Source organism: Orycteropus afer, unplaced genomic scaffold (genome assembly GCF_000298275.1).
Source record: "Orycteropus afer afer isolate SDZICR_OR568_19922 unplaced genomic scaffold, OryAfe1.0 scaffold00042, whole genome shotgun sequence".
In the NCBI taxonomy this organism is placed as follows: Eukaryota; Metazoa; Chordata; class Mammalia; order Tubulidentata; family Orycteropodidae; genus Orycteropus; species Orycteropus afer.
The window spans coordinates 4,720,060-4,740,675 of NW_006921629.1; the positions used below are offsets into that span (position 1 = coordinate 4,720,060).

The following is a 20,616-nucleotide window of genomic DNA, read 5'->3' on the forward strand; positions in this document are numbered from 1 at the left end:
AGAAAATTTCCTTCTATAGATAAACCTTTCCTTAACTTTTACAATAAAGGACTAATACAATATTTGTCCTTTTGTGATTGACTTATTTCACTCAGAATAATGTCCTCCAAGTTCATCCACGTTATGCGGTGTTTTGCAGATTATATATTATTCTTTAGCATTGCATAGTATTCCATTGTGTGTATTTACCACAGTTTGGTTATCCATTCCTCAGTTGATGGACATCTAGGTTGTTTCCATCTTTTGGCTATCGTAAATAGTGCTGCGATGTTGCTCATGTATTTACACTACAGTCACACAGGGAGAAAAAGCCACTGAAATATAAGTCTATGTAAAGGCTTTTCGCCTGGGATGATACGCTTCTGTGAAGAGGAGAAGCTACCAGCTTACTTTATTTCACTAGAAAAGAATGCAGGCTCACTCAAGTTAGTAATTCTTAGAAGAATGTTAGTTTTCTTGTATGACGAATTTTGAATTAGAGACCAAAAGCAGGTTTATAGCTCCATTTTCCTAAAATGAGAATATTAATGTTACCATTTCTAAGTTTATGTATCTCTTACTAATCTGTAGGAATTCTGAGTTAAACTATTTTGACATTGTTTTACTCTATATGTTTTAACAAGCTATAAAGAACTGTGGTTCCTCAAACTGGGGATGTATGTCACGGACCTGAGATAATGAAAGCCAAGCAAACACAAAATTTTGCCTACAATTTCTGGGAGATTGTGCACCAGATAAGATAAAGAATCTTTGTAGTAGATCTGCCCTGCCCAATTCCCTCTTTTAAATAAGGGAGAATCTGAGATCCTAAAAGTATAAAACCTGGGTATATTATGAACCCTGGGGAAGATTTATGGAAACTGAAAATTTTTATCTATAAAAATCTTGATAGTCTTATTTGGGACAAAGAATTATTCTAACACGAAAAGGCAAGTGGGAAAGAAGGAAGGGGTATGAAGAGATGAAGATAGGGAAGGGGGATAATACATATTGAGCACAAACTATTTGTTAGGTGCTATACTGTACTATTGGAGCTCTGGTGGCACGGTGGTTAAGGTACTTGGCTGCTAACCAAAAGGCTGGCAGTTTAAACACACCAGAAGCTCCATGGGAGAAAAATGAAGCAGTCTATTTCCATAAAGATTTACAGCTTTAGAAATGCTATGGGGGTTCCTGTGAGTTGGAAATGACTCTATGGCAATGGGTTTTTTGGTTGGTACTATCCTACTATTATATTATTTGTTAAACCTCTGTAGCTATACAAGGTAGGCACTATTACCTTCGTTTTACAAATGAGGACTAGAACTCAGAGAATGTCAGTACCTTGCCCAAAGTCATATATACCTAGAATATAGTAGACCTAGATTTAAAGCAAATCTACTGATTCCACAGGCCCTGCTCTTTCCACATCCACATTCAAATTATTAAGCCTAAACAGAACTAATTACACTATACTCAGATGACATCTATATTTGTCCTAAGATTTCCTTCAAGAATTGGAAAGTATGCAATAATGTTACTATTTCAGTTACTGAACATTAGGCCTTCCTCTGTCAAACAGTGCTAATCTGATAGGAAACTTAATAGTAATACAGTTTTGAACATGGGGACACTTAATTAGAAGACTCAGAGGAAGAAAGACTTAGTTTAAAGTCGATTTTTTTTAAAGACATTTTCTTTTTACTATCTCCTATTTCAGATGAAAGCTTCCTGGAAAAAGAACACATATTGGTTTAGTGTGAATCATTCTATCCAGAATTCCACAGTTCATGTGCACAACCCAGCATGGATGAAGTCACGCTGGTTTTAACCAACAGAGCATACCTTCCTATTTACAGTATTAAGAAAGAGGCTGCTTTAAAAGTTTATTAAGTGACTTCATTTAAAAAGCAACAAACCTTGAATAAAGTTGAAGTAAGACTATATAAAAGGCCTACCGTAAACTGGGGTCTGAGCTCCCCAAATTAAGTAATGCGATATTAAGCAGTGTCCCAGGGACATCTTTTGGGCGAATCTTGGTGTGCTGGGGGATGGAGTCAGGCTGTGACAATTCCCAACGGGTCCGGATGTGAATGATGGACTGGACAATGGCTTCACACTCCTGGTGCATGAAGGTGAGTGGTGTGCCCTGGTTTGCAATGGTTAAGGTGAACTGGTTCTCATCCACTAGACAGATCTCTTCAATTTCCGAGGCATAATATATATCGTTTAGAAAGACTGATTGTCCTAGGACTTTTGTTCGTTCTGCAGAGGTTACCTGAACAGCAGTAGAACCAACCTGGAAAGTGGTAGTGAGGGGGTGGGACATAGAAAAATGAAATCCTATTATGTAGATTTTGGAGAGGCACTAAAAACCAACCAACCAATCAATCAAAACACCATGTTTGCTATTTAAGGAAGAGTTACTACCATTATATATTTAATCAGATTCAATAATTATTGTGGTAAACACTCTTAAGAGACTGATAACATTTTAAAATAAAAGTTTTATTTTTGGTTTTAAAAAGGTGAAGAATCGTATAGACAATTACTGTACTGATTGTATCCTGAAGGTTCGTGTTCCTCACTCTGCACAAAACATGTACTAATCAGAACTCTGGCTAGGTAATTTTCTACCATTTGAAGGTAAGAATATATAGCAAACTCCCCTCTTTGCAATATTCTCCTATCTCCAACCCAACCTAGAACATAATTAAGTGTACACCTCTTCTTCTGCAGGACCCTCCATGAAGATAGAAATCTTGGTCTTCTACATCTGGAACTAATTCACATTTGACTCACTATAGGAGGACACCCAGAAGAGCCAGGATATAGTCTGGTAAGTGAGGAAAGGCAATGAATCATTTATGTAACACAAAGTGAGACTTACTTTAATAGAAACTTTGGTGTCTTTGTGAGCTAGCTTGAGAGCATTGTGGAAAACCTTCAGGTCCTCTTCTAAAGCCAAGGTGGCAGCGGGGAGCTTCTGTTGTTCATGTTCTACGTGCTCAGCCAACTTCCCAGGACAGTCTATGAAAATGAGCCTTTTGCTGCCTTTGAGGCCAGTCAGCAGCCGCTCATGATACTTGGTGTACTCCCTGACCCAGGAGTTACAGTTATAGACATAGACTGCAGAGACATTGTCATACGCAAAGCCAGGAAAAACAACAAACCACTTGGAGAGAAAGTCCGTTTTAAAGCGATTACTAGGCCCAGTGTGGGTAAGGTCCACTACAATTTCATATGGCTTTGCATAATATGGCTTTAAAGTCAGCAAGACATGGTATATCAGCAGGTCACCATTGATTTGGCCAGTTTTGAACCTAAGAAAAATGACAAAAAAGACACAGACTGTTAACAGGGTTCTAAATAAATATACAAGTATTACTAATCTATTTTATCCCTTTATTTTCTGATTAGTTTTCTATAGAGAACTAACAATAATATAACACAATTATACAAAGTCTGGACCCATTCTTGAATTCAGTTGTTCTTTAGGTATTGTTAAGTAAGGCTAAAGTAAAAGGGAAGAGATAAACCTCCAATATAAAAATTTTGAACAACAAAAACTCAAGAAACACATTTGCCGATCAAGTCAAGGAAGGAAGAAAAGTAGTGAACATTGGTTGGTTGCCTCTAGGCCTTTCAAATGTCCCAGTTGAACAGTGTGGTGGAAATGACTAGGCTGGAGTTTGTGAGAGAACTGAAATGGCTTTAGTCTATTCATATATTCAAGGCTGACCAGAAAGACTGTTTCAGGACTGAACACATGACTCAAATCAGGACAACCAACACCAAAGAGGCCTGGTTCAGGGACTTTGGTTTAAACTTTTAGGAAATGAGACTGTTTCTTTCCTGATGTTTATAAACAAGTAAACACACAGCCCTGGGAGTTGCTAGCTCAAATCTTGGAGTATGAAGGAGCTAAGAAACTAAGAAAGAAACCAGGACCCTGACTACACAATCTGAGTTCTGGATAATATCTCTCCTGGGCTATTCAGTTGTGTGATCTAGTAAACTCCATTTTTTCCATTTAGTCATGTTAGGACACACAATACTTGTAAACAAAAACTCACTAACTGATGTCAGTAGACATGATGAAGATGATGAGAGAGACTTGAAAAACATGTTACTAGAATTTCAAAAGGAAATAATCCATATTAACTAACCCCTAATATTTTGTACGGGAGCTCTGGTAACATAGTGGCTAAGACACTTGCCTGCTAACCAGATGGCTGGCGGTTCAAACCCACCAGCCACTCCTCGGAAGGAAGGTTGGGCAATCCTACTTCCGTAGTGATACTGCCTCGGAAACCCAAGGAGGGGTCACTATGAGTCGGGTTTGACTTGACGGCACATAACAACAACAACAACAGTATTTTGTATGGGAGCTCTGGTGGTGGAGTGTATTTGACTGCTAACCAGAAGGCTGGTGGTTCAAACCCACCAGCCACTCCTTGGGAGGAAGGTTGGGCAATCTAATTCCATAGTGATACCGCCTTGGAAACCCAAGCAGGGGTTGCTATGAATTGGAGCCAACTCAACGGCAGTGAGTTTGGTTTGGTTAATATTCTGTATTTGGTGACTCTGGCAACAGTACTGTAAGTAGAGTAAGATAAATATCCTCACCTCTAGAGCTCTTAATCTTTTGGAGAAGAGATAAGAAAAAAAAAAAAATAAGGCAAACTAAATGATTTAAAACAAAAGAAAAATATTTCAAGATAAAAGAAATGAGGTAAAAAGCAATCACTTATCAAAGAACTACAGAGAAGAACACAGCTATTGAGTTCAGAAGAGGGAGAGATCAACACCAACTGGGTAGTCAGTGAAAGCTCTACATAACATGCAGTGGCTGAACTGAGTCCGTGTGAAATACAGAACACAGCAAGAGGGGGATCTAGCAAGCCTCGGGAAGAGAGACAGTGGAAAAGAAATAGGTAACTGGACATGTTGAGGAAACAGTCAGCTAGTTTGGCAGAAATGGAGGATTCATGTAGGAAAGTTTTGAGACATAAAGCATGAAAAACAGGTAACAGCCAATTTATTAAGGGACCTTAACCACTGTTTAACCAGGGGGCTTAGATATTCTCCTGGGGCCTCAGTGTTTTTCATAGTATGTTCCATGGACTGTTAGCATAAGAATCAACTGTGGCGCCTGATAAAAATGCCATTTTCTGCCCCCGCCCAGTTCTACTAAATATGAATCTACGGAGTGGGGTCTGGCAATTTTCACCACTTGTGAACAACCTTCTCATCTGATGTTTACTTATGTACACAAAAATTTCTCAATCACCAATTCAAAGAAAGCGATACGTGCAAAATGAAATGGGGAGGGGGGCTAATAAAAAAGCTACAGTCTAATTATAGCCTAACAAGGATCTAAAATACTATGGTGAAACTAAAAAGAGAGAGAGAAATTGATCTAAGGATATAAGAAGGATCAATACAATCTAAGGCCTGATCAGGGCTGCAAGAAAGGGCTTGAATTAAAAGAACTTGCTATGTACGGAGTCTTTGAGGTAAAAATGAATGCTGCTATCATGAGCAGAACAGAGAGATCATAAGGAACAGCTACTTGTGCGGGGAAAATCAAGTCTGTTTTAGACAGATGAGTCTGAAGTGATTTCAGGACACAGACAGGTATGTGCATGCACCCGTTGTTGTTGTTGTTGTCAGGTGCTGTGGGGTCAGTTCTGACTCATAGTGACACTATATACAAGAGAACAAAACACTGCCTAGGCCTGTGCCATCCTCACAATCATTGCTGTGTTTGAACCCACCATTGCAGCCACTGTGCCAAACATACATACTACATGACACAAAGGCATTTTCTTTCCCATGTAAGCTAGACTTTTTTTCTCAAATCATTTTGTAGTTCCATAATTTGAGATGCCAATCATAAATAGCACTGTTTCTATTATCTGGCCAATACCCCAGGTTTCTAGATTCATGTTATCAAATCCGTCTATGGTATACAAATGAAATTTTTAGAGAAGATTTTAATGCTGCAGGAAAGATGCCATTTCATAATCTTGAGTGATACTAATGCAGGCATATATAACGAGAGCAGAAGGTCAAAAGGCCTTAAGTGGAAAATCCTCCATGCTCTGGGGGCGGGATTTGTTTCACAAAGCCTCCTGTCATTCCAGTGGCCAACAAGACCACTGGAGGTTTTTTTTTTTTTTTTTTCCCTCTGACATGTGCTTTAGTTGCAGCGGAAAGGAAATGTGTCATCTATCTGTGGTTTGGCTTTAAAAGTGGAAAACTAGCTGAATATCCTTTTTTACTGCCGATTTACTTTAAGGTTCTTTATCTCCAAGTTTATTCTGCTTTAAATTACTTGGAAGCTGTGCTTCAAGAGAAGAAAAGACGTGGTTTATTAAAATCACATTATAAACAGATTCTGACCAAGCATTTCATAAGGTAGGTCATATATACATATATATATATATATATGGCTTTTCTTACACCTTTTCACTTGTAACTTTGCACTGATTCATATTTGAGGAAGTACTTTCAAATAGTACTTAAGAATCTCACTAACAGAGTAAAATCCTAAGTGACTGAAAATGCATTCTATATTTTTCTGTTCTGTTAAGTAAAACTTAAGTTAGAAGTAGAAAAATTTACAATCAACATAGTTTTAAATAAAGATTAGGAAGGTCTGAATTTGGACTCCAAGAATGAACTGGAATGCCTTACTTGGAAAAATAAAAAGTTTAAAAAAAAAAAAATGAGTTTCTCATGACTAATGCTTAGGCATTATGCATTTTATTGAAAATGATCAGATAAAGAAAATGATTGATAACATAGCATAGCCTCCATAGCATAAATTAGGGACACAGAGGGAGTTCTTAATTCTTAGCCATCTGTAAGAGTAAGAAAAAGTCTCATTTTGTCAACAGTTTGTTTATTTCGGGATGGCAGTACATCTGACTGAAGACAATCAACAGTGGGTCTATTATCTGTCCCGAGATTTTTTTTTTTGTTGTTGTTGTTATTGTTAGGTGCCATCAACTTGGTTCCGACTCACAGTAATCCTTGGTAACCACTGTTAAAATGTGTACAAATGCTATGATGCATACTACATTGTTAATGAACTAATGTGACAAGAATAACCCACTCTAAATCATTTCAGCATCTAATGCAGAAGTCCAGTCTAGTATAAAAGGACAGAAATTACTTGCTAACTCAAATTCAAGTATTTCTCATTGTGATAGAATCCTAAAAGTATTAAAAGATTTATGCCTTTCAAATCAAAAGCTGAAGTTGAGCATTATTCTGTGAAAATCAGTTAAAGGTCATAGCCTAAAAAATGAACTTAATTCTAGAACATTTAATAAGGATTTTTCCTGTTATTAACGTAAAATGTTATTTCAGATGTTAGTTTCCAGTTAGTATTGTTTCTTATATGCTACTTTTGTTTGATGGCACATAACAACAACAACAACTTTTGTTTGTATAACTCAACATATCACACGTGTTACTCTCAATTTCTGTGTATCAATGGTGTACATATGTTATCTAATGGCATGTAACAAACTATTTTTATAAAACTTTGATTCTCAAAGCATGGTTCCTAAACTAACAGTAGTATCTTTATCACTTGGGAGATTAGAAATGCAGAATCTTAGGCCCCATCTACACATACTGAATCCTAAGCTACACTAAAAAAATTAAAATAACAGTTCCATGTACATTTAAGTTTGAGAACTTCTAAACAATACAGTGGGTTTTTAAACAGGCAACTTCATTCAGTCAATCTCAGGAGAACAATCTAGATTTTTTGTTTCTAGTTCCCTTAAATAAATGCTAATAATAAAATATTATCAAATAAGCTCACACAAATTGGTAAATTATTATAAAAGAGAAATCTTAATGGAGGTGATAAAATCTTTCTGCTAGATTACCAGCACCTGTAATAAACATGCCAGTTCTATTTAAATCTTCAGTCATAAGGTGGATAATAATTATAAACAGAACTTGATTGTCACCTTTTTGCACTAGCTTCCAAGCAACTCAAACCAAACTTGAAACTCAACTTTTTCAATTAATTTTGAAACTCTTATAGCGTATCTTGTTTTTCTACTTCATTCTAAATACCCATGATCCTGATACCCTATTTCTTTTATTTTATTGTACCATTTCTTTCTAAAATTATGTTAAATTTCTCATAGAAAAAGGCTAGGTCTAATTAATGATGAACAAAAATCAGTAACTTTTGCTGAATTTTTGAGACTGTCCACTTTCTTTTGATTGTTCCTTTCCACCTCTCATCCGCCCCCCCAAAAAAGTCATACATGACCCAAAGTGCTTCATGGCCACTTTTCTCCTTTAATATAAAGACTGGTGACACATTTGTTAGCGGGTGGAGAGTTTCTGCAAGAATGATCCTTGAATCTTTTTCTGTAAAAGGAGGAATCAAGAAAGTAAAAGCAGAAGTATCTGACTCAAAGCTGAAGTCTAAATGCTTGAAAGGAAGAAGACTACGTAAAGCCACCATGTTCAGTTTAAAATGATTAATAGTTATTGTAATGCAAACTTCTAGCATTTAAAAGTGTAATAGAAGTTAAAATATTTCTTTATACAAAGCCTTAGAACAGAACACAAATTTTAGTTGAGCAGGACAGCAAATGCTATGCGTGAGTTTATAGCTTTCAACTACAACTACCAAAATGAGAAACCTTTATTCCTTGTCAAATTAACAAATTGTACTGCTATCTCAACAGATTACCAGCATACTCACGGACATGGAACTCATGGGACATTACCTGCATCTTGCCTTCCTGATGACAACAATTTTTTTTCTGTCCCCTGCAACAAAAGCAAACTATACCCATCTGTGGGCTAACAATACTGTCTGGAATCCAGTTACTCAAACTAAGACAGGCAAAAACCAAGAAGAAAACATTAACACAAATCCTACAACTCTTGAAGTAGATTATAAAGGTAATTCTACAAGCATGCCTGAAATAGCAACATCATCTCACATCATATCTGTAACTCCTACAGCTGAACAGGAGATTCATACACCTACTTTTGTCAGAAACAGTTCTCCAACAGTACAGAACACTGAAAATACAAGCAAAAGTCACAGTGAAATTTTCAAAAAGGATATCTGTGACGAGAACAACAACAAAATGGCCATGCTAATTTGCTTCATTATAATCGCAGTGCTTTTTCTTATTTGTACTCTTCTATTTCTATCCACTGTGATTCTGGCAAACAAAGTCTCATCTCTCAGAAGATCAAAACAAGCAGGAAAGCGTCAGCCTAGAAGCAATGGTGATTTTCTGGCAAGCAGTGGTCTATGGCCTGCTGATTCAGACACTTGGAAAAGAGCAAAACAACTTACAGGACCCAACCTAATGATGCAATCCACTGGAGTGCTCACAGTTACAAGGGAAAGAAAAGATGAGGAAGGAACTGAAAAACTCACTAACTAACAGACGCTTTAATGGAAAAAAAAGTAGCAATGAGAAAGATTATGGAGTAAAGATGAAGTCAGCCTGGTATTTAATGCCAAAGGGTTGGTCTAGTGATCTAAAATTTGACATGTCAGGCCTTACAATTTAGGATCAAGTAGGTGGGAAGGGAAGAAGAATGCCTGCTTCCTTATTTACTTAAACTATGTACTTTTGTCTTGACACTGAATATTTTAAAAAGCAAGTAAGTATTTGGGGAAGGTTTGTAAGATGAGTTGAAGGAGCTGGCCAGCAGAGGTAGAATGAAATAATTAAACACGTATTCTTTATTCAGCAACAGTTGTTAGAAGATCTTTCTTTGAATGTAATTAAACTTCAACGAGTTTAGAGCTGAGCAAATGCTTCAACATCTAAGAGAGATGAGTTCTTAACATATAGAGTTGAACCGCATAGTTTTAACAGTACTTTCTTTGTCGGATGTGGCAGAATGCAGACCAGTTCGTATTTCAACAGAGCTAATTTAGGCTAGATATTTTCATCTTTACATATAGGACACAAAATGTGTTTCTACTACAAATATTAAATTAAACCTTTTAATTTTGTAAGATAAATTAAGACTAGTTGGAATAAAACTGTGACTATGTATAGCTATACTTATTATCTTAGAGAATATACTGCAGAGATCTATAGGAAACAGGCCACAACTAATACAGATGAGGTTTATCGCCACACCAAAAGGTTAACCATAAATGTAAAGTATGTCTTATTGTTGAAGTATAACATGCATCTTTTCTATAAATACTTACTGGAGTATTAACAGCAGATATCCAAAGTCTGGCTAATTTTTGGACTTCAAGGATGCCAAAGTGGCCTAAAAGATGATGGCGTAGTGCCTAAGGCATCTGACTGCTAACCAGAAGGTTGGCAGTTCAAACCCACCAGCCATTTCATGGAAGGAAGATTGAGCAACCTACTTCCGTAGTGACACCACCTCAGAAACCTAAGGAGGGGTCACTATGAGTCAGATCCAACTTGATGGCACTGAGTTTGGTTTTTGGTTTTTATTTCAATTTTCAGTAATATACAACATGACACGAGAAAAGGAATGTGTGTGTTGTATTCATCAAGTCTGGAAAACAAATGCTTTAGGTATTTAACCTTTAAAAAATGTGACATAGTTAAATCAAGACTTCCATCTTCAATTAAATATATTTCAAGAGGTGATTTAAGAAACTTTCCAACTATCTACTGAAACTGACACAGGACAAGGGCATACTAACTAAAGACTATGCCACACCATTAAATATCTCATGTTTCAATGAACATTCATTTTGGGCATCAATTTTTTTTTTTTTTTTTTTTTTAAATATAACCACAATCTTATGACTGCTCTTTCTAGGTTAGTGATTTCTCACCATGGCTGCATTTCAGAATCACCTAAAAAGCTTTTTTAAAACACTAATGCTCCTCTCTCTCCCCCTTCTGATTCAACTGGAATGGGTGAGGCTCCAGGCACTGATAATTTTCACAAAACTCTCTAAGTGATACTGTTCTTGGCCATCAAATTTACTTCTTCAAAGTTCTGTGGTTCCAAAGATCTAGGTTACAACTTAAAATGAGGGAAGAAAAATAAAGACAACTGCATTACAATTTATTACCAATCTGTCAAAAAATTCATTCCCTAACAATAAATCATGACCATGTTTTACCAACAAAGTAAAAAGGAAAGCAAGAAACAGTCAGGAAGCCTGGGCTCAGGATATGTGTGTTGTGGTGGACTATGCCAATCATGGTGATGACAGATTATCTATTGAGGGGTAAAAAATGGCCCTGGCTGGAAATGCAATTGGGCAAAACTGCCATTTGGTGCAAAATTGAGATATTGTAACAAAGACTGGTTAACTGTGAAGCACTCCTTGATTCAAGTATTATAAATAAATACTTGCCAGAGGAAATTAAACCAAATTAGTCTCATTTTAAAAGTAAGTAATTAATCAGACAATTGTTTTCATATTCAATGTACAGGTCCAATATTTTAACAGAACAGAAACGCTTTCACTGGTAGCAATGTGTAAAATTCATCACTCCTACATGTTTATTAAACATTCATCCTCAGAATAATTAACATCCAATGATAGGTCATGAACATGACAAGTGGTTCCTCTCCAAGCTTAAGAAGTATTTAAAGATGATAGGTAAGGTATCTTTGAGTTCAAATTAAGTAAGTTACTATTAAACAAAAAAAACCTTTTAATTTATTTTCTACCCCTGAATATTAATGGTCCACCAGATTAATTTGAGGATTTTCAGTGATTTAAAAGATTTATAAATTTTGATTACATTCTGCTGTACATTATATCCCCTTAAAAAAAATAAAAAAAGCAGTTATTTTCATATCAAGTTATAAGTACTCTGACGGTAAGAACTAGGTCTTACTCTCAAGAAGACTGGAAGAGAAAGGAAGTTCATTAATGTGATTAAGGTTATATACGAAAAGCCAACAGTCAACACCATACTTAATGGAGAAAGAGTAAGAGTGTTCCCCCTTAAAACTGGCAACAAGACAAGGATACCTACTTTCACTATTTCTGTTCAACACTGTATTAGAAGTCTTAGCCAGAACAATAAGGCAAGAAAAAGAAACAAAACATATCCAGATTGGGAAAGAAGTACAATTATCCTTACTTGAGGATGACATGATCCTACACATGGAAAATCCCAAAGTGTCAGCAAGGAAACTTCTAGAGTTAATAAGGAATTTAGCAAAGTTGCAGGGCACAAGGTCAACAAACAAAAATCAGTTGGGATTTTATGCACTAGCAATGAGAAATCTGAAAGAGAAATTAGAGAAATGATTCCATTTACAATAGCATCCAAGATAATAAAACACTGGTGGTATAGTGCCTAAGGCATTTGATTGCTAACCAGAAGGCTGGTAGTTCAAACCCACCAGCCACTACTCGGAAGGAAGATTAGGCAATCTACTTCCGTAGAGATCAAAATTAAAAAAAACCCAAACTCACTGCCATCGAGTCAATTTTGACTCATAGGGACCCCTCCTTGGGTTTCTGAGACGGTAAAACTACGGAAGTAGATTGCCCCATCTTCCTTCCGAGGAGTGCCTGGTGGGTATGAACTGCCAGCCTTCTGATTAGCAGTTAAATGGCTTAGGCACTATGCTCCGGAGAGATACAGCCTAAGAAATCCAAGGAAAGGTCGCTATGAGTCAAATCGACTCCATGACAGTGAGTTTGGTTTTTGGTTTGAGAATAAATTTAACCAGGGAAGTGAAAGATGCATACAATAAAAATTTAAAAACACTGTTGAAACAAATTAAAGAAGACATAAATAAATGCCAAAATGTTCCATGTTCACGGACTAGAAGACTTAATACTGTTAAGATGTCAATACTACCCCCAAAGAGAGCTATAGATTCAACATAATAGTGATCAAAAATCTAACAGCCTTCTTTATAGAAATGGAAAAACCAATCCTCAGCTTTATACAGAATGGCAAAGAGGTCCCGAATAGCTAAAGCAACATTGAAGGAAAAGGAAAAAGTAGGAAGAAATGGAGTGTATAGCTAATTGCTTCCATGAACAACTGTCTCCTTGACCATGAAACAGAAAAATTGGATGGTACCCAGCTACCATTACTGAACATTTTGATCAAAGACTATATAGAGAAATCCTGTTCAAAAGGAGGAAAATGCAGAATGGAATCCCAAAGTCTTGTGGAATCTATCTTTTCTATAGCCATGGAGGATGGAAGAACTTCTGAAACTATTGCCCTGAGATAAGCTTTAAACCTTAAACCAAAAATATCCCCTGAAATCTTAAAACCAAACAATTGTTTAGCTTAACTAGTAAAGAATGGCTGCCTGAGCATTGTGCTCTTTTAAGATCTACGTGGGACCAAATTGATAACAGCAACTCAAAAGATTAGCAAAAAACTTAGGGGACAGTGAGTTTATGTTAAAGGGGGAGGAACAACTCAGAAAAAAAGAGTTAAGAATGGTTGGACAGCTTGAAGAATGTAATCAATGTCACTGAATTGTACATGTAGAAATTGTTGAATATGTGTATGTTCTCCTGTGTATATAAATTATATAAATATATATATATAAATACAAATGAACTAGGTCTTACTAATCTCTGTGTTCTTCCGTGATCAGGAAAAAGCAAAACCAGTTGCTGAAGTTACTCAGACTCATGCAGGCAAGGGTTAATATTTATTGTATCCATTACAATAGGCATTATACTAGGCATTTTACATTTACTTAATCCCCATAATATGCTCATAAATTAGGAATTATGACCTCCCTTGTTCAGATGAAAGAAGCTCTGGTGGCATAGTGGGTAAGACATTTGCTTGCTAACCAAAAGTTGATGGTTCAAACCCACGAACTATTCTGTAGGAGGAAGATGAGGCAAACTACTTCTGGAAAAAATCTGCAGCCTTCGAAACCCAATGGGGGTCTCTATGAGTCCGAATCCACTCAATGACAGTGGGTTTGGGTTTTTTTGTTTCTTTGTTTGTTTGTTCTAATGAGGAAAGAGCTAGAAGGCTAAGTGACTTGCCCAAAGAAATGTTTATTCAGATACTGTTTTCAATATAGTTTCCTTAGTTAACTTCTTATTTAAAAAATGATTCCCAAGTTGTTTTAATTTCCATTGAGAAGTACCTATTTTGTAGGTACATCAAATAAATACTTGTCGACTTGAACTAAAAAAAAAAAAAAAACACTTGGCAAATTATTTGGTAAAAATAATTTAAATATACTTTTATCTGGTCTTTGCCTAAATTATGTATTAGGAAATAACATTAACTTTCATTGGCTACATAGCGTGTGTAAAGCATTTATATATGTTAACTTATTTAAACCTCCCAACAGCCAAGTAAGGGAACTATTACCACTCCAGAGAAGGAAATGGTGACTCAGAAGTGCAGCAACTTGCCTAAGGTCATACAAATAAACTGAACATATCATTCACTTCTTAAGAAAAAAATCTCGCTATGGGTGATAAATGACATCTTCCCCTTAGAGTATACAATTTTTCTCTCCAGAGCTCCAATCTAAACATTTAAATTATATAATTACATTATTAGAGAGTCTCAAATGTTTACTTACAAAGATTAATTTAAAGCATTCAAATCATGTAACTCAAAATTGTGTTTCAAAATAAGTTTTGTTAAACTAGTACATTTCTTAGTCATTTTGTGGTTTATTGCACTTCCGGAACTGACTATTGATAAACTTCCTCTTTTTCTACAGAAACCATTTCAGTGTGCAAGGGGACCATTTTTAATCTGAATTGAACCACCCCTTTTGCTTTCTTAGCCAAATTACCAAAATGTCAAGTTAGAACAAGAATTTGGCATTCTACAAAAGAAGTTAACAGCTGAGGTAAGGAAATTTTCACAATTTGGTTTGATTTTATTTTATGTAAAATTTATCTTATAAACTAACAATGTCATTAGTATTTTAAACTTAAGTTCAACAACTCTGAGATGTACCTACACAGGCTTTGTGGTTTCAATGCATGGAATAAAAAAAATACTGTGTTCAGTTTGCCTTGGAGAAAGATTTTTGTCTAGGATTTTATAATACAAGCCCTTTTAAGGTTTATTCAATCACAGTGTTTGTCAACCTGAGTTCTGTAATTAAAAGAGTATAAAATATAGCCATGGCAGGTAAACCTAAATGGTGAGATATAAAACTAGAATCCACAGAATATGAATGAATTTAAAAACTCTAAAATACTAATAGCTAAAAATTCTGATTTGCTTTCCATAAAATTTCCCTATACATAATGCAATCTATAGATTAAAAAATTTTTAAATCTTTTCTTTCCATGCTAAGGACAGTCACCACCTTCACCTAATTTCAAAGGAAATTAGATGTACTTGATTATCATTATATCTGCTTTATTTTTAACACAAATAGAATTTTATATTCAAGGAACAAGATGAAAATATTATAACTAATTTTTAAAGCTTGCCAAAACAAAAATGTTATGAGAAAATGTTTATACATAAATCCACATCATCTACGTATTTATGCCATATTATCCAAGCCTTTAGTAAACAGTATAAGATAGACCTAAGAAATAACCTTTGTTAACACCCACAGAATAAACAACAGAAAAAGCTAATATGCATAAAAGATGATTGATTATTCCATGAATAAACCACAATTACTAAGTAAATACCCTCCAAAATAAAAAGAATCTACATAGACCCATAATTTCAAGAAATAACAAATTCATAATGGGTGATAAGACAATACTCCTATTTTGATACTTCATATGATTATCCTTTATACAAGTCAATATTGGATTTCTATTGTAGAAGTCAGAAAATGAAAGATTTTTATTTTCTTTTTAGATAAGGTTTCTCCACATATTTTTCAAGGGTCAGTCCCTAATTTAAAGTTTAACAGCACTTGTGTTTGTCAATTAATTCCTACATAATTCTACTAAGAAGGAATTTATGAATCCCAAAGAGAGTCTGACTCTGCTAAATATCAGTCTTAAGCCTATCAATGTCCAGTCTTTTAAAAGTCACCTCAAATTTTTTCAGGAAACTTACTAAATATAACAGTTTGTAGTCTAGCCATTCAAAACTCCTATTAAAAAAAAAGAAAAGAAAAGAAAAGAAAAAAAAGCTCTAATATCCCCCCTCAACAGAACCACAGGTCTAAAATAGGTTTTCTGGTAGTTCCTTTCCCCTTCACTACCTGTTAGTTAGAAAAGTTACTTACATATCTCTTCTCACAAAGCTTACATCTACTTCCTTCAGAAAGAATTCCTATTTCATAATTTTACTATGAGAAGACAGTGAGCACATATAGTGAAGTCTAACAGAGGGAACAGGTGTTGGTACAAGATTGGCATGGTTTCTGTACCAGCGCCACTACCCGAAGTTGTGACACTCTGGCAAGTTACTCCACTTCCCTGAGTCTTAGTTTCCTTTACTGTGAGATGAACATACTACCATCTAACTCATTAAAATAGGATAGTACCTAGCATTTAGTGGGTGCTCCACAAATGGCAGCTATTAGTACCAATAAAAGATGGGTATCAAATACTCCCTAGCATGGTTCAAGGTCAATTGCCCTTCGAGCTCTTCCTCAAGACATAAAATTGCTGTTTTCTTCCTTTTATGGTTTCATAAGTACACTAGTTAAAAGATCGTATACTACTAAATTTTAATCTATTCTATCTGCATTACTCATTTCTGTTCTATTAAAGTAACTGGAATACTGATATTTTTGATACTGGCATCTACTCCTGCCTTTTAGACTAGGACATAATCCCTAAGTCTCCTCGATACCCTTTAAAAGGCAATGATATATTTCTTATCATATCCTACTTAGCATTAACTTAGCATTAACTGCTGGATCCTTTACTTAAGCATTATGTTTGTGAGAACATGTCTACTACATGGGGACTCTTGCTTCACTGTAATTGTCTTGAAAATTCTTAATTAAAACAGTATTTTTTCTTCTTCTTTTTGGAAAGTTTTAAATATTCAGGAAAAGCAAAGGACCTGAATCAAAAGTGTCAGTCTAATGAGTAAAATACTGTCATCTGAAGCTTGGCAAATTTGGAATATATGCCTAAGCAGCACGCTTAAGAATTTCCAGAAATATCTCACATAGTGTGTACACAGATTCTTTGGAGTAATTGGCAGATATGATTCTGGGTAGTACTGGAGGGTGGTGTGTGTTTGGGGGGGTAGGAATTTCAAAGACCTGGCAGATAAGAGAGCCTGAAAACTAAAGATAAAGAGTTGGAGAAGATGGCCATTCAAGTGCTCCATCTTAGGCAGTTCCTCTCCACAGTTCTCCACACTCAACAAACACAGGCCAGGGACAAGAGCAGCATCAGGTGGTTCCATCTTCCACACTTCAGTCTTCTCCCCCAACTTCTTGCTACTTACATAACCACCACTTTCTTCCATCTTCTTATTAACTTTTCATCTTTTCAAAACCTTCTTTAGCCAACTGAAATGCCCCTTTTCTGTATATTTGATACTTATTATTTTTACTTTAGTATGTACTATAATTTTTGTTTAGTATATACTTTTGTACTGTATTGTATTTCTTATATATTTCCTTTTATCCTAAATTTTCTTCTTTTTACCCCCTGTCCCATATTGTTCTTTCTTTCTACCTTCTTTCCTTGCAGAAACAGCATCAGGTGTACATCATTATGTATTTGTTGAATACATATGCTAAATAACTTTCCACACTGGTAACAACACTGGCCTCAGTATCTCGGAGCTGGAAAAGTTCAGTTTTTTCACTATTATAACCTCTATTTATCCTTTTGGAAAATCTTCCTCCTCCTTTGCTGTATTATTCTAAATTGCCACAGAAAAGTTGTAACATAGATTCTAGCATCCTGAAGCAATAGATTCTAGGAGAACAGACAGCTAATTCACAAATGGGAGAAACCAGAAGGAGAGGTTAAAAAATGGAACTGGTTTTAATATCACTGTAATCCTTAAATGACAAAAATTTCATACACTGAACATCCTGCCAACATTCTATTGACAAAGGAGGATGTGAACCTAAAAATTAATCTTACAAACCTACACTGGGTTTATAATTACTTTCCCACTTGCGTTCTTCTTTCTCTAATGCTTTTCTCAGCTAACTGAAAAGAGGAACAGTATGTTTTTTTTTTATTTTAAACAAAGTAGCAAAAGAGGAAACAGTTTTGGCTGAAGACAATTCATGGCCTGTATCTTCTGTTGCTTTCGATAGCTTTTTTTTTTTTTTAATGAAAATGAAACTGTGAACAATAATGTTTTCTACTGAAACCCCTCGCTTTCCTTTTGTAATCTGTAAAAATAATGAGGAGGAACTGAATGGATGATGACCATCTAGAGATGACCCAAAATTGCAACTGTTTTCCCTATCAAATCTTTTGCAAAAGGGGTAAAACCAGAATTTATTGACTTGATTTTATTGTCTCTGTTTATATCCAGGCAGAAGTATTAATAAATAATAAAAAAGTTAAATGAAAATGAACAAGTCCAATATAGGTAAATGTTGATCAAGCCCCTAGTTATATCTCTACTATACATCTATCTATCACTACACAGTAGAGGAATCAAGATGCAGTACAGTTTAGTAGAAAGAGCATATGATTTGGAAACTCATGATCCTGAGTACAAATTCCTAACTTATTACTAATAGTGATTTATCTTGGACAAATAGTATAACTCATTCAAATCTGTCTCTTGGTCAGTAAAACAAAGATACCTCCCATCCTCCTCAGTCATTAAAGGTTTTAAATGAAACAAAATTTCAAAATGAAAAAAAAACACCAGGTGTGGTGGTTATGTTTGTGTGTCATCTAGGCTGGGCCTGGTTGAGTGGCTGGGCAGCTGGATGTAGTATTCCCCATGATGAGACTGGTAATCAACTCCATGGTGGAATGTACTATGAGCAGCTGAGTAGCTGCCTTAGGGATGTGGTCTGCTTCTTGAATATAAGGAGAAGCCTTGGGGATGGTCTCTAGCTTATAGCATGCTTGAACCCTGCATGTAGTCACATCGTTGTTCAGCAGCCTGCCATGCTCTTCCGACCTTGGGACTTTCAAAGGACTTGAATTAATGGCCTGCCGTGTGGTTTGGTAATATGGGGACTGTGCCTTTTTATTACCTGTCAACTTTGGGTGTATCAGTCGCAGCAGCCATCAGCTGTCTGAGTGAAGAAAAGCCTCTAAGCTTCAGCGGGCCAGGAGCAGAAGGCAGAGCTGAAGCCCAAGGTCAAGGGGCTTTCACCCAGCCCCTAGAGCCTAGCACTTTGCACTCGGACTAAAGCCTCCAAACTGTAAGAGAATAAACTCCTGTTTGTTAAGGCCATCCCATTTGTGGTATATATTCTTGTCAGAGTGGCACTAGGGAACCAAAACATCAGGGGTGGTCCAGCAAAGCATATGTTCTAGATAAGTATTTCTTTTCTTTCTTCATTCTTTCTGCTTTGTTCAGAGTTCTTTAGAGTCCCATTTGAGGGGGTGGGAGTCATTCAAAGCAAATGAAAAGTAATAAACATAATTATTTAAGAGAATAGAAGAGTGACTGGGGTATACGTATTTTGAATTATCTAAGGAACCATAAAGACAGTAAAAACTAGGGCGATTCAGAGAGTTGATCTGTTTGGGCTGTGGCCGGCCACAGAGAACTTGGTTTAAGAAGGGGAATTGAAGCTGCGGTTCGAAAGATGAGAACGAGTTTAGATAGGCAGTTAGAATAGGGAAGAAGAGTCTGGGTTTGGAAAAAAGAACATATTCTGGGTAGGTAAAAACCAGCATAATTAAAAGTGTGTATTTTAGAAGTAAGTAAGGTAGGGAAGGGGTGCAATCTGGCCAGATAAGAAGTTTTAATCACAAGACTGAGTCTGAACTGGTAAACCTAAGCCAGATGGAGTGGAGGAAAACTCAGAAAATAACCATTTAAAGAGTTTAGGATTTTAGCTTGAAGGTAATGAGGAACTCTCAAACAGGATTATACATGTATTGAAGGTTAATTCATCAGTGGTATATAGGACAGTGTAAAGGACTAGCAATAGAAAAAGTACCCAAACATGCTATTTGCAAAACTCAGGGAGTGGGGGACTCCTTTTATCATACCGTGCAACAGGACATCACATCTGCCTTAGATTGGTCTACAAATCATAGTGTCTCTAATCATGCCTCACTACATATATACCAGGATCTAACATCTGGAGATTTTTCTTTTCCTAATGTTAGTAGTACTCGGAAGGAAGGTTGGGCAATCTACTTCCATAGTGATACTGTCTCAGAAACCCAAGGAGGGGTCGCTATGAGCTGGATCCGACTCTACGCCCGTGGGTTTTTGGGTTAATGTTAGTAGTTTGGGGGAGGGGGCAGCAACTCACGACTTAGCATAGCTCCTCACTTTAGAGCGGAGGCAACTGAGAAAAGGAGATTAAGTAACTCTTTCTCTTGGTTATATAGGTAGTTAAGTGGTAAAAGTATAACTAAACTAAACTCTTCAAGTTTCAGCATCTACCACATCCCACAATAAAAGCCCTACTACCTGCCAGACTTACACAAGTGCCTTTTCTCTTTCTGTGCCCTTATGTGTTCTTTCTGGCTGGAATATTTTGTTTGCTTAATTAATTCTTACAGATCTTTTAAGATCCATTGAAGTTTTACTTTCTTTGAGAATCCTT

The 20,616-nt window shown here is 36.0% G+C and overlaps 2 protein-coding genes across 2 annotated transcripts in view; one reads left to right on the forward strand and one right to left on the reverse strand.

The window, feature by feature from the left end:
• The window catches only part of NF1 (neurofibromin 1), a 388,569-nt gene that overhangs the window by 47,704 nt on the left and 320,249 nt on the right, over positions 1-20,616 (reverse strand). Inside the window, exons 37-38 of the mRNA XM_007937345.2 lie at positions 2,870-3,302; positions 1,938-2,278 (exon numbers count right to left, since the gene is read on the reverse strand). Coding sequence (XP_007935536.1) covers positions 1,938-2,278; positions 2,870-3,302 — 774 coding nt within the window. The remainder of the gene's footprint in view (positions 1-1,937; positions 2,279-2,869; positions 3,303-20,616) is intronic.
• Positions 8,721-9,425, forward strand: EVI2A (ecotropic viral integration site 2A). The gene has a single exon (XM_007937344.1). It carries the CDS (start codon positions 8,730-8,732, stop codon positions 9,423-9,425), a length of 696 nt encoding a protein of 231 aa, XP_007935535.1. The 5' UTR covers positions 8,721-8,729.